This window comes from Anarhichas minor, unplaced genomic scaffold, assembly GCF_050575085.1.
Source record: "Anarhichas minor isolate MPS153535 unplaced genomic scaffold, ASM5057508v1 ptg000031l, whole genome shotgun sequence".
In the NCBI taxonomy this organism is placed as follows: Eukaryota; Metazoa; Chordata; class Actinopteri; order Perciformes; family Anarhichadidae; genus Anarhichas; species Anarhichas minor.
In genome coordinates, this window is record NW_027466477.1 from 186,988 (window position 1) to 202,305 (window position 15,318).

At 38.9% G+C, this 15,318-nt stretch overlaps 2 protein-coding genes across 2 annotated transcripts; both read right to left on the reverse strand.

Moving 5' to 3' along the window:
• Positions 1–249: 249 nt before the first annotated feature.
• Positions 250–8,422, reverse strand: bbs7 (Bardet-Biedl syndrome 7). The gene is made up of 19 exons (XM_076105252.1): positions 7,187–8,422; positions 6,620–6,685; positions 6,429–6,491; positions 6,153–6,328; positions 5,877–6,057; positions 5,701–5,773; positions 5,500–5,607; positions 5,139–5,269; positions 4,778–4,862; positions 4,466–4,568; positions 4,148–4,340; positions 3,962–4,036; positions 3,800–3,868; positions 3,565–3,704; positions 2,513–2,677; positions 2,184–2,293; positions 1,980–2,083; positions 1,663–1,786; positions 250–818 (listed from the first exon to the last, which is right to left on the reverse strand). Exons 1-19 carry the CDS (start codon positions 7,220–7,222, stop codon positions 685–687), a joined length of 2,136 nt encoding a protein of 711 aa, XP_075961367.1. The 5' UTR covers positions 7,223–8,422; the 3' UTR covers positions 250–684.
• Positions 8,423–8,562: 140 nt separating this feature from the next.
• Positions 8,563–12,786, reverse strand: tmem33 (transmembrane protein 33). Its single transcript, XM_076105254.1, has 8 exons — positions 12,677–12,786; positions 11,630–11,702; positions 11,283–11,377; positions 11,007–11,194; positions 10,742–10,809; positions 10,358–10,491; positions 9,918–10,001; positions 8,563–9,630 (listed from the first exon to the last, which is right to left on the reverse strand). The coding sequence occupies exons 2-8, from the start codon at positions 11,678–11,680 to the stop codon at positions 9,501–9,503; spliced, it is 750 nt and encodes a 249-aa protein (XP_075961369.1). The 5' UTR covers positions 11,681–11,702; positions 12,677–12,786; the 3' UTR covers positions 8,563–9,500.
• Positions 12,787–15,318: the final 2,532 nt, after the last annotated feature.

Below are 15,318 nucleotides of genomic sequence, written 5' to 3' on the forward strand. Positions count from 1 at the left end.
CATAATGCTGCTGTAGCGAACAAATTTCCCCTTGTGGGATTAATAAAGTATCTATCTATCTTCCAGGTGCCACCTTATTTTTGGTTCTTGGAAGTTCATAAATTTAAAAAATTGTGAAGATGATACAGATTTTAAATAAGGAAACATGCATGGTAACTGATTCATTGACTTATAATTTATAACAATCAATTGATTGCAGACCTAAGTGTGCGGTATGGAAAAATAATTTGTCACATATGGCTCACGGTATCGTATGAGCTTTTCCTTCCTGTGGAATTTAATATTCTTAGTTGTGTTTCTTCACGATACTCGAATGATTTTTACAAAGGTTACAAATAACCTCTTTTATTTCAACTGGAGGAACTCACAGTGCTATGATAATTATGATATAAAAACATACATTCTCTGGCTTACATTTGGTCACTAATAAAAAGAGGAACCTGCAGTAATCTGGAAACCTTGTAGTGGTTTATTAATTACCAACCTTGGTTGTATATGCTATCAAAATATATTATAAATATTTAAATATTGTACACCATATTTAGGACAAAACAGCTAAATGACAACAACATGACATCGACACTGCTAATAACTACAATAAAACAACACTTTTGTATTTACAATACAAAAATAGCACAAATAAAGCCACTCAAAGTAAATAAATACCCTCTGATCCACATGACATCATGCCTCATTGAAAAAGTCTAACAGAGAATTTAAGTCATAATTGTCGAGTATCTCCAGCAACGAGGACACTTTGGTTTTCACGTTCTGTCCTTTAAACTTGAATTTATCGATGAAGAGGTCTGTGATCATTCCTACAGGAAATAAAGAAGAAAAGAAACGAGTTACAAGCAGCCAACAAGCTCTTCTTCATAATGTCAGGTTCATGTAGTAGAACTTTACCGTTCCGGTAACAGTACTCGTGTCTCTTTAGCAATAACTTGACAAATGTAAAGAATAATAGAAGATACATGGAAGGGAGGAAGGAAAATAAGTTCAGTGAAAGTGTCTCTGGACATGAGTGGATAATGAAAATACCATATTGTTTGTAAGAAGACTATGATTGAAGTCAATTGGTATCCAGAGTTTGCTCATTGATTAATCATTACTGTATTTATTACATCTTAATTTATCTTCATATTATGTATCGTCATACTGCTTGAGCCGCAACATGTCACTCTTATCTCAGTAAGATTTTCCTAAATCCAAAATAATTTCTTTGGTGATTATCTTTGCTGAAAGATGTGACTCATCTTCTCTTCTCTTCAGAAAATACAAACCTGTCATTGTTTTATGTAAACATATACCAGACTTGTGTATTCATGTATAGATATGTACAACTAACTCGTGACATGTTTGACACTTTCCCAGAATATTTTTAAGTGTTCCTGAGCCATTCACTAATATATCACTAAGACACTTCAAGGACTTTTATCTTCCGTATTGTCGAACTTCCGTTTATCAATCAAGGATCATGTCTCTGGAACAACCTACTCTCATCACTACAATCAACATCTACATTATCGTAAGTCAAAAAACATCCGAAAAGGATGATATTTTTACCATCCATTTTTGACTTCTAACCTCTCCTGCACAAACATTTCCTTAAATTCTTATTGTCTTTTTTCTATATGTGCAAGTAAATAAATAGTGCTGCACCGTAAAGCCTCTCGAGGTGCGCCGGCTGCTTCTTGTACTCCTCGAGGAGATTCGCGGACTCATCCAAGATGTTGCGATACTCTGCGATGAGGAAGTCAGCGTTCCCCTCATGAACCTGAAGCTCCTGCCAATCAGAGAAACCAGAGAGGAAGTGAGGTGGAGGAAAGTGAGTCACGAACAAAATGAATTTCAAAAGAAGCCGTTCAACTTGAAGCTCTTAACCAAACCAGACATAACACATCTCCACACACAGTGAATGTATTGAAACGGGATGAGAGGATTTGTCCTTTAAGACGACACATTTTACCAATACGTACTTTAAGTGCATCGATAAGCTGAACTTTTCTAGCCAACAACAGCTGGTACTGCAGTTTTGGATGTATCATCTTCAGAGTGTGGCTCACAGAGTCATCATTGATGTCTGGAAGATTAAAAAGAACAGTTAGTCTAGTTTGTTAGAGATTATTCCATGAATGTTTTTGTCAGCAGACATTAAAAATGAATAATAATAATACACCGACCATATGAAATGTTCAGATTGGTTTTCCTCTTGGTGGCTTCTTTAGAGAGAACATCATTCAGGATGGAGATGGTAGAGATGTTGTCTGACTTGAAGTGACCTTCACCTTTGCTAAAATGACACATTCAAAAAAAAGCACGTTTGATTACAAGTAGATTATCACACACGTCCCGGCCGAATCAGTGGAAACGATATATAAAACATAAATAAAATGTTTCTCGGGCATCAGAAAGGTTATAAAATGCTCCAATCCCATGTCAGTTATCTCATAATCCCTACACATGTTTATGCTATTTAAGAAGACTCTTTCCACTCCGTGCTTGTGTTTACCAGTAGGTGGCTTCAAGCTGTGTCCCAAGAAAAGTGTTGTGGAAATAGAAAGTGATGCTCTCTCCTGCCGGTGTTTTCTCAGGCACCTCTGGCAAACAGAAGACCACCCAGGAGTGGATCTCAGCGAAGCTGAACTGTCCCACCAGACTGAGCCTGTTCATGGGCCTGTATGACAGATAGAGGGACAAATAACATACATAATGTGTAAGGTTAAAATCATGGGGAAACAACTGACAGATGACACCAATGTCACATGATCTCATTATAATGATAAGTGATTCAAGACAAAACATTGCATAATATGAGTTGGGAGTATTTTCGGTTGCCTCTCAACGGCAATGCACGAACATGCACGTTCGAACATGCACAAACGTGTGGGCGACTGTGGCTAAGTGGATAGCAAGGCCATCTTTCAATCAGGGTCGGCGGTTCAATCCCCGGCTCCGGCTCTGCTCGTCGCATGTCGATGTGTCCTTGAGCACATCGATGTGTCCTTGAGCAAGACACTTAACCCCAAAATTGCTCCCGTAAACCCCAAAATTGCTCCTGTAGTTGTGCCTACGGTGTAGAAATGTGATAGAATCTGAATTGTAAGTCGCTTTGGATAAAAGCGTCTGCTAAATGACTCTAATGTAGTGAACAAACATGCACGAACATGCACACAGCGGCTGACTATGTTAACAAAGCTCTCCAGTGACTTCATTCTCTGATCAGACATTACTCCACTATATCATTACAGAGCAAATAGTTGTTTGCTGCTGGATTAATGCTCCGAATGTCATACATTGCTCCTATAATAAACAACTAAAGACTATTTTTTGTATAACTTTGTGTCGTATTGGCCGTTTTAACTATAATCAGACTGAATTGCCGTTTCATTTCACTTCATTCATTCGGAACGTGTGCAGCCATTTACAGGTCTGGAACCAGGGTAGCACTCCAGTGGGATCGACATTAACACAGAAATAAGGACCGAAGAAAGCTTCAAGATAGGACTTAACTACTGAATTCAAATCTAACTAATTAGAATATTCTTAACTTTAACCTTTTACCTTTCCTGGTCTATGCTGTGTGTCCGCTGGTGGAGGGACAGAGGTTTGATCTGGTACTGGCGGACCTGGCATGTCTTGGGTTGCAGTCTGGGGGTAATGTAAGCCTGGAGGGTCCCGTACTGTCCCTCGATGGACCTCACCTGGAACAGTTATTACGGATGAAACGCGGTATTTCTCTGAGGTAAATCATCAAATAGTTTAAGCAAAGGGAACAGAGTTTGGATGCAAGTGTTACCTTGAGCTCCAGTCTGGTAGTGTTTGCCTGACATCTGTACGTGGCCAGGAGGAAGTTCCCATTAGGCTGCTGGAGACAGAATAAGAGCGTCAGACCTCTGGGAGGAGCAGGTTCATGACCTTTTTTTATAAAGCATGTGAAGAAAGAGTTTAAACAGCTCACCTCTGAATCACATTCACTGAAACTGACAACAGCAGAGTTCTTATCCACATCCAGCAGGTCTATGGGGACGTCGCTCTGCAGAGGAGATTCATCTTTACGTTACATTTTGCATGTTTATGTCTCCGACATGGGGTCAAGGGCATCGCCAGAGGTTTGAAAGGGCTGGGGTTATAATACTGAGCAGACCTGCAGCAGCAGATTGTCGATGGCAGTCTGCACCTCAAGAGTGAGGCTGTAGCTGGCATCGTCTTGGCAGAGGGTGAACTTGTCATTGATGCTGAAGACGGGCACAGCAGAGACGGCTGTGCTCGACTGAGAGGTCTGCTGGTACTGCTCTCGGCCCTGCAGGACTTTAACCTGCAGCTGCTCCAGCTCTGCCCTGGGAGGGAACAACACGATCTCTCTTGAAATCAAACTTAAACCATCGCATGGTAGGTCAAACGCATCAAAAAGCACAAGGACATGCTGTGTAATGAGAAACTGAGGCACTTTTTTTGCTGTTACCTGAGTGCTTCTACTTTGGACTGGATCTCCTTGCTCATTCTGACCTCGTCTCCGGGGCCGGCCTCAGCCTTCTGGGGCTCAGTGGTCAGACCAGTCACCCATCCTGAAAGAGGTGATGACAGGATAGCAAAGCAGAATAAGCTGTGCATATCAGATCTCCTTCAACTCCTTTACATTAACAGTAAATGTCAGACAGTCAGAAATTACTGTACATCTATTGAATACAACGTATTGCAGATAGAAGACATGTTTTCTTCAGTGCGAGAACGTTTGTGAACATTAGGTGCATAGTTCTTTTATTTTTTATCAAACCTGTGTAAGTGGCAGTCAAGACCTCATCATAAGACTCCTTCCCCACGCAGCCGCCCTGGATGGAGGTCACACTCTCTGACAACACCTGAAGGCAGAAAAACACAGAAAACACATACAAAATAACAAGGTATAGAAAAGGCCAGTAAGGTATCTACAGTATATACAGGGATCAGCTGTTTTAAATCAAACTGTACAGTAAGTATGAATGCAGTATAGTATCGCTGCATGATACTGACAAAACAAAAATCATAATCTGTGGTTAAACAATATAATATATTAAATTGTAAATTTAAAAATACAAATCGGAGTGATTTGGGTTGGAAATGGGAGGGAGTAAAATTGATGCTCGGCATAAACTCACATGCTCAAAGCGTAACGTGGGCTCACTGGAGCTGTCGAAACCAAAGACCTCAACCGTCCCATCGTCCCTGCCCACCAGGATGTCATTCACGCCGTCTCCCGTGATGTCATAGGTGTCGATGCAAAGAATTCCTGATGAGAGACAAGATCATACTCAAAACAGTCAAAACTGTTTAAAAAAAACATGCAATATTGTATCCTTAACAAAAAACATAAAGAAGATTAATTGTGGATGAACCTTTATTGTTTCCCTACCTTGAAGAGTTGATATTCATATGATGTGGAAAGGTTGGTATTAAACATAGAAGTGATTCGTAGTGAAACAGCTAAAACACATTACTGTGATCATGTAAAGAACAAACCTCCTTTCTTTTTGTCGTTGTCGATCTCCCATTTGGTCGCAGCTGCGCTCTCACCGATCTGCACCAATCCTATTTTGCCATCGGTAGTTCCATAGAGGACTTCCTCACCTGCAGAGAAATCAATGACGTTATATGAGATCCCTATAAAGCAGTCTTATGTTTTATTGTTCTAGTACACAGCACACAGGAAGGTCAACTTGCCTCCATCTTTGTTGTATAGTTCCAAGACAGATGGAGGACCAGGGACTTCAATATCATAGGCAAGCTCTGATCCCTACAGAATAGAATAACAACACAGAATAATAAATATCATCTAATTGTTTGACGTAGAACAACAAAACGTATCAAAATCAGAATAGGAAATAATCTTTGTCTACCTGCAAGACTCTGAGAACCCGATCTTGGCACGCCAGGACGGGGCGAGACAGGTTTTCTGAAGACAAACATGAGATATCATTGATTTTGTCTCCAGAGAGGTAGTAGTGCTGGTCCTTACAGTCACAGTAGTGGTTGAAGATGTAACTCGCGCACACAAAGAGGTCAGCGCCGGACACATGCCTGGAAAAGAGATAATCAACAGTTAAACTCACACAGTTCTGCATGAGTCAATCAAACAGTGTAAGTCAACCGAAGAGGGGAGAGGTGGTTCCTACATGGCGTTAATGCTTTCAGTGAGGTTGGCTTCAAAGGTGAGGAACTGTTTGCCTTTCTTGGTGAATCCTCGGACATGAGAACCAGAACAAACAAAGATCTTCTCCTGGGGAGTTCCTGCAGCTCCTCCAAGGTCCAGTCTGGCTATTTTCTGCCCTGGCAGTGTTTTAAACACGGGCTGAAACAGAAGAGTCCTCAACATTAGAAACTGAAATTTAACACATTAAGATAAGATACAACTGGCTGTATGATAAGGACAGAAAAATCTGAACACTCACCACTGCTTCTCCCTTCTTCATCCCAAAACATGTTAGTATACCATCATGATCAGCAACAGCAACCTGAAACAAAGAGACAACGACCAAGAAGCTGTAGAATGAAACCCTTTAATTAAAGCACAATACACAGCTACAAACTTATAACTGTAGGCACATGGAGAAGCACAAACATCGCTCTGACAGATTCATACCTTTTGAGTTGCCTTTTTCCCCAAAGCTGGAAGCAGCCTCATAGTTTTCTGGGATGTCACACCGACCTGTGAGGACAAAGCAGGAGAAATTGTGTTAAGCATACTGACAAAAGTTCCTTGAGGGAAACATCTTGGAAAACAATGCAGGAATTAAAGGATTTCTGTCGAAACAAGACAGATACATTTGTTCACGCATTTATTTTTCAGCAGGCTAGACTACTTCAATGGTGACTTAGCAAAACAGCACCTCAGCTCATTTAAATCAGGGAGTAAAACATTATTGTTTGCTGTGACTTTCAAGTAAATTACATCCATAACCTTTTTTGCTTGCTTTTGTTTACGTCTTTTAATACATATTTATAATATAGATTTGCTTGTTCTAGGTTTTTAGCTATTTATTTGTGCTTATAGTTACATAAAACAAAGCAAGAAATATACAATAACATGAGAAAATGCACAACAATGGAGACTTGTTCTGTAAAACTGACTAAAGACCAACAGACCTGGTGATAGCAGTGGATCTGACAGTAAATGTCGGAATAAAAGACTAAAGTACTCTGCTGTTACCTGGATGTAATCAACTCGATTGAGGTGGATTTCCATCTTCTTTCTCCACTGGGTGTTTTTATCTTAGAACATGAAAAAGTAACGTCAGGTTATCCAGTCATACTACCGCAGAGACCACCAGTTACAGTCCACCTAATGTCATTCACAATTTAAAGTAACGGTGAACAGAGAGACTGGAGATTATCTAAAGCGAGGAGATTAGCTCGGCGTGCTAACGTTAGCTAGCAAGCTAATTGGCTAACACGATTTACTCGCACGCCAAAAAAATATATAATCTTTAACTAAATCTACGTAGCAACAGCAAAACTATACATATATAATATTGTTAAATCGACTATAAACCTCTTTTAACGCGGATACTAGCGGTAGTTATGCTCAGTTCTCTCAAAACACTTCAGAAGCGGATCAACGCAGCACTTGTTGTCAATGGCAACGCTGCAGCAGTAACAAGCCGCGACGCCATTGGACGAGACTGAATGAGATTGTATCCGTGTCCTGATTGGTTGACTATCAATGACGCTCTATTGGTCGGTTCTGAGCTTGTGTATCTAATGTAACTCAATATAACAGCTTTGCTTTTACGATGTTCAGTTTTTTATGACATTGCGGTAAATGTTTGAATTAAAATACAGTATTTAAATTGTTTTAATCATCGGCCATATATTTATTATGTATAATAAAATAAGTTATGTATCAATGATTTACTAATGTGGTCTTAAACTGGACTCTAATTCTTTATCCCCCCTAATCCCAACCATGAGGTGAGCATAATATTAGAAACACCTCTGAATATAATGCAGTCCAATACAACACTACAACTAACTACCTCAATGCTAAAACATATTTAATTAACATAACAGTGTCACAAACACTTGGACATTATGGGAAACACAAAAGTACTTCATGGCAGTTGTATTGGAGATTGTGTACTGAATACAGTGGCCACTAGGTGCATAGTGTACCTAAATGTATGCTAAATGTAATATGGGGTTCACACTATTCGATAAGATAATTAAAGAAAAAAAAACTTTTAACATTGTAAATCCATCCACTGATGAAAGATGGAATTGAAAGCTGGTAAAGTAAAAAAAACAAAAACGTAAGTAGTAGTGGAGTAGTGTGTATAGTAGTAGTAGTAGTGTGTATGTGTTGTATTAGTAGTGTAGTATTTGTGTAATATAAGTGTAGTAGTGTACTACACAATAATAAAGTAGTGTTTCTGCCTCTCAGTAGATATTTGGATCAATACACACTGTCAGCATAGACATTAATGTATTTCATATTTATGATTTTATGCAAAATGGTTCATTAATTTAAGATGTTGATTGTAAGGCCAAGATCAACTAGAGATATCTAACCAAATTATAAACTCAAACCACATTCCTATCTTTCTTTTATTGGTTTAATTAAGAGATCATTTTGTTCGTGTCATAAAAATGTGGTTTGTCTGGAGGCAAATAAACACATTTAACACGGCAGAAACTACAGAGCAACAAATAGATGGAGCAAATTCAAAACAGCTTTCAAACTGATCAACAAGGTGAAATATGACACAACAGGCATTGTGCAACTCTCCTCAAATATGAGTCCTACAGCAAAATGTCTGGTACCGTAAAATATTCTATAAAATACAGCAGATATCTTGTTTTTCAATTCAACAGCTATTTTGACATCATACGTACATTGATCTTTGCAAGTTGTTAAAAGAGTGTGTTGATGGCATTGATAGAATACATTTTAATTTAGGCAGTTAAACAAATCAGAGCACTGGATGCTTTGCACATTAAAAAAAAAGAAAAAGGAATTGGACCACATAAAAACCCCATCCTCCATCTATCCAAGCACAATATGATCATGTTAAAAAAAGAACATTAGTTATGTATAAGCACATTTCATTTAAGTTACTAATCTCAGATTGTTAATGTTTTTTTATCATAGAATACGTGATTTTCATGAATAAATAAGGACATTAGGAAAAAACAAAAACAGCCGGTAGGTACAGATCACAGTTGATGTCTGCTGTGCTGCATTCAGTGAACGTAACGGAGTGAGGGGTGTCCACCGCTTGAATGAGGTCACATTAAGAAGATGGGAAAAGAAACATCACCATGAGACTTCAGTGCATTACTGGCTGCTCTTCAACTGTACTCAAATATACAGAGAAGTTGGAGGAGCAGAGGCTGTAAAGTTGACATTCAAAAAACAGGTCCTTCTGTTGATGGCAATGTCTGTCCTCATCAAAGTTTAAGTCACATCTTAAATGGTGGAAAACCCAAAAACGGAAAGAAAACAGAACCTCTACGTAGTTTTAAAATCAGACGCCCGTGGGGGCGAGGCGGCTGATCAAGGCGATGCTGCTGAGGCACATCTTCCTGAAGAAGGCGGGGCAAATGGGCTTCATGATGAAGTGCTCCAGAAGGATTCGCAGCTCTGTGAACAAGGTGCTGGGGTGGAAACAGATTTGTTTAATACTTTGTTTAACACATGTAGTCTGACCAACACTGGCTTTGACAGGACATACAGTGCACTCTCATGGACAAACAATCTGCGACACTGTTTCTGAATTACCTTCAAACATATCTACAGGTAAACAGCAGCCAAAAACTTTGAGAATTATACAGAAACTTTCATGGTTTCTTCACCCCTGATTCGGCAGTATTGACTAACTTGTTGTAGATTATCATCGACATAAATACCCGAACACAAATGATTGTATTATTCATCATCTCACCGGCAGTATGGGTTTCTTCTGGATGTGTAGCGGAGGGTGAGGAATCGGTAGTAAATGAAAGGCAGCAGCAAGCTTCCCTGGCCACTGTTAAAAAGATAAAAGTGAAAACTGACATTACACAATTGTAGCTTATTCAATAAAGCTGACTCATGGGGTGAATTTTGGTAACTGGGATTTCCAGGATTGCATTTTCTTGCACTTCTAGATTCAAATCTAAAAGGCAACTTCAGTGTGTTCTTTAAGGGGTTTGACAACACGGAAAACTGGTTGGTTTTGTTCCTCATAATCTCTCCCAGGTATCTTTGGCAACACAAGTTCGGTAAGCAGATCGATAAGCTGAAAACTGTCTAAGAACACAATCGCTACTTCTACCATATCGTCATCCAGGATCTGCAATGTCTCGACAATTAAAAAGAACAAAAGAAAGAAACATTTTTTACCTGAAGAGCATAAAGACTGTCGCTGGCATCAAGAAGATCTCGTTGCAGGCGATGAACTTCAGGATGTTCTGCTGATTGGACGTAAGTTTGTCCAGCAGGTTTCTGATGAACATCAGGCTGCTGGGGCCCACAGACTGCAAACATTAGAACATCAGAAGCAGACGAGACAACAAAGCGGCAGTTAGTCAAAGGTTTCAGTGATGCACAGACGCTCTAACTTCAGTTTCACTGAGACTTTAGGGTTGAATTCGGGTATCTTGAGTACATAATTAAAACAGAATGTGGCTGGTGGTCATTTTCTACTCGGGGTCAACCATGGGGTCATACGTTTTTAACTAACAGCATTAAAAATGTCAGAGCAGATAATTGCTGCTTCATACTCACATCCAGGACTTTCTTTGTGTAGGTGGTTGCGTGAAGCACAGAGAAGAGGAAGACTGGGAAGATGCTCACTGGACACAAAAGTTAAGGATTAACATAAAAAGATAGAGAAACCCACACCCACAGTGATTTGGTGCAGTTATGAGAGTTGTATATTTTTGGATTATTATATGTTTTAATGATTAAAACATGGGATCATTATGAGACTAATCAGAACCACTGAGTGCATCCACGTATCTTCTCCCAACATTAGTAGGTGAAAGGATACTTGTGATGGGGTAGGAGTTGACCAGGATGAGTGAGTAGAGCAAGTAATGACAGCTATCCTCCTGCAGAGCCTGGGCCAGGAAAGCTCTGCTCAGCTGAAAGCGTGGAAGCCTTTGATGCAAGCGGAGGGCGCTGGTGAGGGCGTTCGCTAACAAGGCTCGCTGATAGAAGTTAGCTGCTGCATAGGGTCTGAAATACACAAATATATTCTGACATTAATTCATAGCTGGGTGAAAGCAGTGTGTTGATGGTGTGCACCGTCACTGATCGTACTCACCCCAAAATTGGTAGAATAAACATTACGGAGCAGTAGACTGTGAAGAGTCGTGAAAGCCACATTGCAGTTTCCAGCTTGTTGCTCATTAAAAATTGCTGTGGAGAAAAGAAAATACAGTCACGAGTTTTGGGCTGATAAAAGTTGAACCTGTGTCATCATGAGTGAAGGGTGTAGAGTGCAGTGGTAGCTGTGCTCGTGTTTGATGCAAAATGCTGGGACACCAACTGTTTGTGTAGGCTGAGTAGTATTCCTTATGATGAGTATCTTTGTCTGTAGAATCAGCAGAGTGCATCTTACAAGGTAAGACATAGTTGGAAGGTGTAAGTGTGTGTTGATCAAACACTTACCAGAAGTCCTAGCTGGGGAGGAGGAGGACTTTGTTGGTTTGTGTCAGCCATCTTTGGGAGTGCCTGTGTTGCTCTATTGGGGAAAAACATTACATCATGAAGCAATTTGACAACTCATACCAACAGGAGTGACAAGTAACTACTTAAAACCTTTCCTATGCTGCTGCTGCAACTAAAGATTGTTCTCTTAGAAGATTATCTTTCCGTCAGGACATATTCAATTTGATTGTTTGTCTGAGAAAAGGTTAAAATCCTTAAGATAACCAGACTATCATACTTGACAAAGAGAAGCACCACCTCCTCACAGTTAGGAAGCTGGAATCAGTAAACTTAAACAATGACTGAAAGAATTCCTCTTCAAAATAGTTTACAATCACTTTTCTGTCAATAAACAAATCATTTTAAATATATATTTATGGCAGAGGTGAAACATACATTGACTCAAGTACATTACTGTAGTTTACTTGAGTCTTTTCTATCTACTTTTACTCCAATAACTGCATTTCAGAGGAGAATATTGTTAATTATACTTCACTAGAATTACTTGACAGCTTTAATATTTACTTTAGTAATAAACATTGTTATATACAAAACACATGAACGGTTACTATATAAGCGAATGGACTATTATGTGTATAATATTGTTGGAGCTATAACGCTAGCTCGGTTAAGCTAGCACAACTAGCCTTGGCTTGTTTGGGTGAGTAATGACTTAACGTTACTTAAAATAAACGGAGGACTGTTGCAAACCGGATCAATACAGACCAACGTCTGTAAACAGTCAGTTAAGACGTCTGTCGGTGGTTTATTAATGCTAACGCGACGCCAGCTAACGTTAGCAGGTGCCTCTAGAATATTCTCCGTTACCATCGTTACTAGCATTCGAGCTAAACCCTCCGCTAACGTTAGCTATTACCTCGCGACGTTTACTAACGTAAAATACCGTTTACTAGCGTAAAATCTCTAAAAGGAGAGACAGACTGAATACTCCTGTTTGATAGTTTATATATATACAACGTTACAGTGAGAACAATAGACACAGCTTACCAGCGTTATAGCGTCGAACAGTTACGTTGTGTGCTAGCTTAAGAGTGACAGGCTGCTTGTTCACCACACTGAATGAAGTAAATGATCAGCTGACCTTCTGAGAGCGTGCATAGGGAGCGAGGAGGAAAAGAGAAAGTGCCTCTCGCGAGATTTGAGAACGAGACTTCCTGGATCGTTTTCTTGGATCATTGGGCCCTCTAGTGGAAAAACATATGAACTGCAACAAGACGTCCCCTATTTTTGCTCTAATTATACAAATTACACTATAATATGTAAATTGAGCAAAAACTATATTTAAATATTATGTATTATTGTCACAAGTAAGTCCAAGAGGGCTGTATTTACTAAACCATTTACTCTATCTATATAAAGAGCGTATTACCTGTCCTCTCCTCATTCCAGCACTCTTTGCACTTTTGCACTTTTTGTAACTCTGTATACTCAGTTTAGTAACAGTTTGACTTGTAAACAGTCATGTATTTTGTTCTCCCTTTGTTGTTTGTAAAGTTTATATGTATCTATTTTTCACCTACTTGCCTGGACACTGTTATTAGTTTATGTTTGCTTGTCCCTGTTTAGCTTTGTTTTAAAGAGACAAGAATACAATGTACGGTATAAAGGTGTAGACAAACACAATTCAAACACACAGCAGACAGATTAGTTCCTCGTTTAAGAAAACAACACAAGTGGGATTCAGAATTTAAACTAAATCCATAAACTAGCCACAGCAGAAATTAAGAATCTTTAGTTTGTTTTTAAATCTTTATTTATTTATAGAACGTATATAAGGAACAGAATATACTTATTATATTATTGTTACATTGTGCTGTATAGGCAAACATGCGATTTAAAGATATGTGGTAGAGATTGGCTTGTTTTCTTTATTATAATGGAAGCTTAAAAAAGACAAGACACTTCTTTCAGGGATCACATAACTACACAGTTATAAGTCCTCATCAGCTTGAATTAAGATGGTGTTATTGCACTAAAGGCATTGTTAAGATCTACAGAGCTACACTTATGCTATGGTGTTCAGGATCTCATGTGCATCACATCTAAAGATGCGCAGAACAAGGAAAAAGCATCAGTGTGCGCCTGCGCAATGGACACCGCGTCAATTTTAGAGAACAAACTGACTCTTTTCTTTTTAGGTTTGGCACCAATCGAGAACTATACTGCGTGAATAAAGATAATTTGGCTTTTATTAGAAAATCAAAATAACAGATTTGTCGAATATCCAAATGATGTCATGCCTCAATGGTGAATATAAATGTTATTTTGCAGGCTACCACCAGAGGGCATACTCGACCAGACTACCATGTTCCTGCAGGTTTGCCTGTAGCCTGCGTCGGATGATTATTTTAGCTTTAAGTGCACCTTATTTGGTCGCAACATGTTTTAAAATCTTACATCTGACTGCAGCTGTAGCGCATACATCCGCAGATTATTGGCACGAGTGTCGCAGGATGATGTGTTTGCTGCAGATGCCATTTGAAAATATAGGCAGTGTAAGCACTGTAGAATCTAATTATTTCTTTGCAAAACCTAATTAGGCATTAAAAAAGGTTAACGCCAGCGCCTGAAACGTTTTTGTTTAATAATCCCATTACTGACGGCTCATCATGTATAAAATGGTGCAGGAGGACACTAAGTTTCCACTTGTTAAAGGGAATCTCTGAGAAATAGTCGCAGATTTTTTGACACTATCTGCGATTGGGAATTAGGGCTTGTAATTAAACTGCGGAGACTCAACTCAGCACACAGAGTAAGTAAGGCTGCAGCGTCCTGCCTTGCATGCATTTTCTATTATTAACTGATGATTCTGCCTGCTGCAAAAACATTGTCTCTATTTTCTGTTTGCTTGTTTTTGTTCTTTACAATGTCGTCTAATTCATCGGGCATTACTCAGCAAACAGGTAGCGCACAGTGAGAATAGAGCTTGATGGTTTGTTTTTTTAGGCGTCAGCTCTTCTCGAACCATTACCAGTCACTAGAGAGATCACGGTGAGAATTTAAATGAGACATTTTCTGCGGGAGTTTTAATTTGACCGAGCTTCTGAGAAGACTGTGAGATCCCGAGACACGTTTCTAGACAGAGAAATGTGTCCAGAAATACTAAAGAATGAATATGTATCGCAGATATTAAAGGGACGTTACATTGGTGCAGAATAGTCGTCGAGGAGCGTCAGAGACACACAGCCTATAAACGTAGGAATATCATGCGAACACTCCTGATATGCATTAGCTTTTAGGAAATAAAATAAAATCCTGTTTTTGGTTTTCTGAAAAGGAAACTAAATATTTGAATAATGACGACGATACAGCCTTTTATAAAACAAGATACAGGGTTGAACATGCTATTGAAAGGAGAATCCACTTGAGGTAAATTGTTCTTCAGGTTTTTCTTCAGACATCATTTTGAGATTTTCCTATTTTCTCCGTCAAGTTCTAGAACAAAGACATGTTACTACATCCTATATGGTAAATATATATATTTTAGAAACACAATAAATAAACACCATAATCGAAAACACAATTAAAAGCATAATTATGGGTTATTTTCGGAAAAAAATTAAATGAAATCAAAGTCAGAAAATTATTTTGTAGACTATTATTATTATCAGCATTATAATACTAATAAC

Coding starts and splice junctions, on each gene's coding strand:
- tmem33 (XM_076105254.1), bottom strand. CDS start 11,680: ATGGCTGACACAAACCAACAAAGTCCTCCTCCTCCCCAGCTAGGACTT. Junction 10,492..10,741: donor ACACAAAGAAAGTCCTGGAT/GTGAGTATGAAG, acceptor TAATGTTTGCAG/TCTGTGGGCCCCAGCAGCCT. Junction 10,002..10,357: donor ACAGTCTTTATGCTCTTCAG/GTAAAAAATGTT, acceptor TCTTTTTAACAG/TGGCCAGGGAAGCTTGCTGC.
- bbs7 (XM_076105252.1), bottom strand. CDS start 7,222: ATGGAAATCCACCTCAATCGAGTTGATTACATCCAG. Junction 6,492..6,619: donor GGAAAAAGGCAACTCAAAAG/GTATGAATCTGT, acceptor TCTTTGTTTCAG/GTTGCTGTTGCTGATCATGA. Junction 4,341..4,465: donor TCCAAAGTAGAAGCACTCAG/GTAACAGCAAAA, acceptor GTTCCCTCCCAG/GGCAGAGCTGGAGCAGCTGC.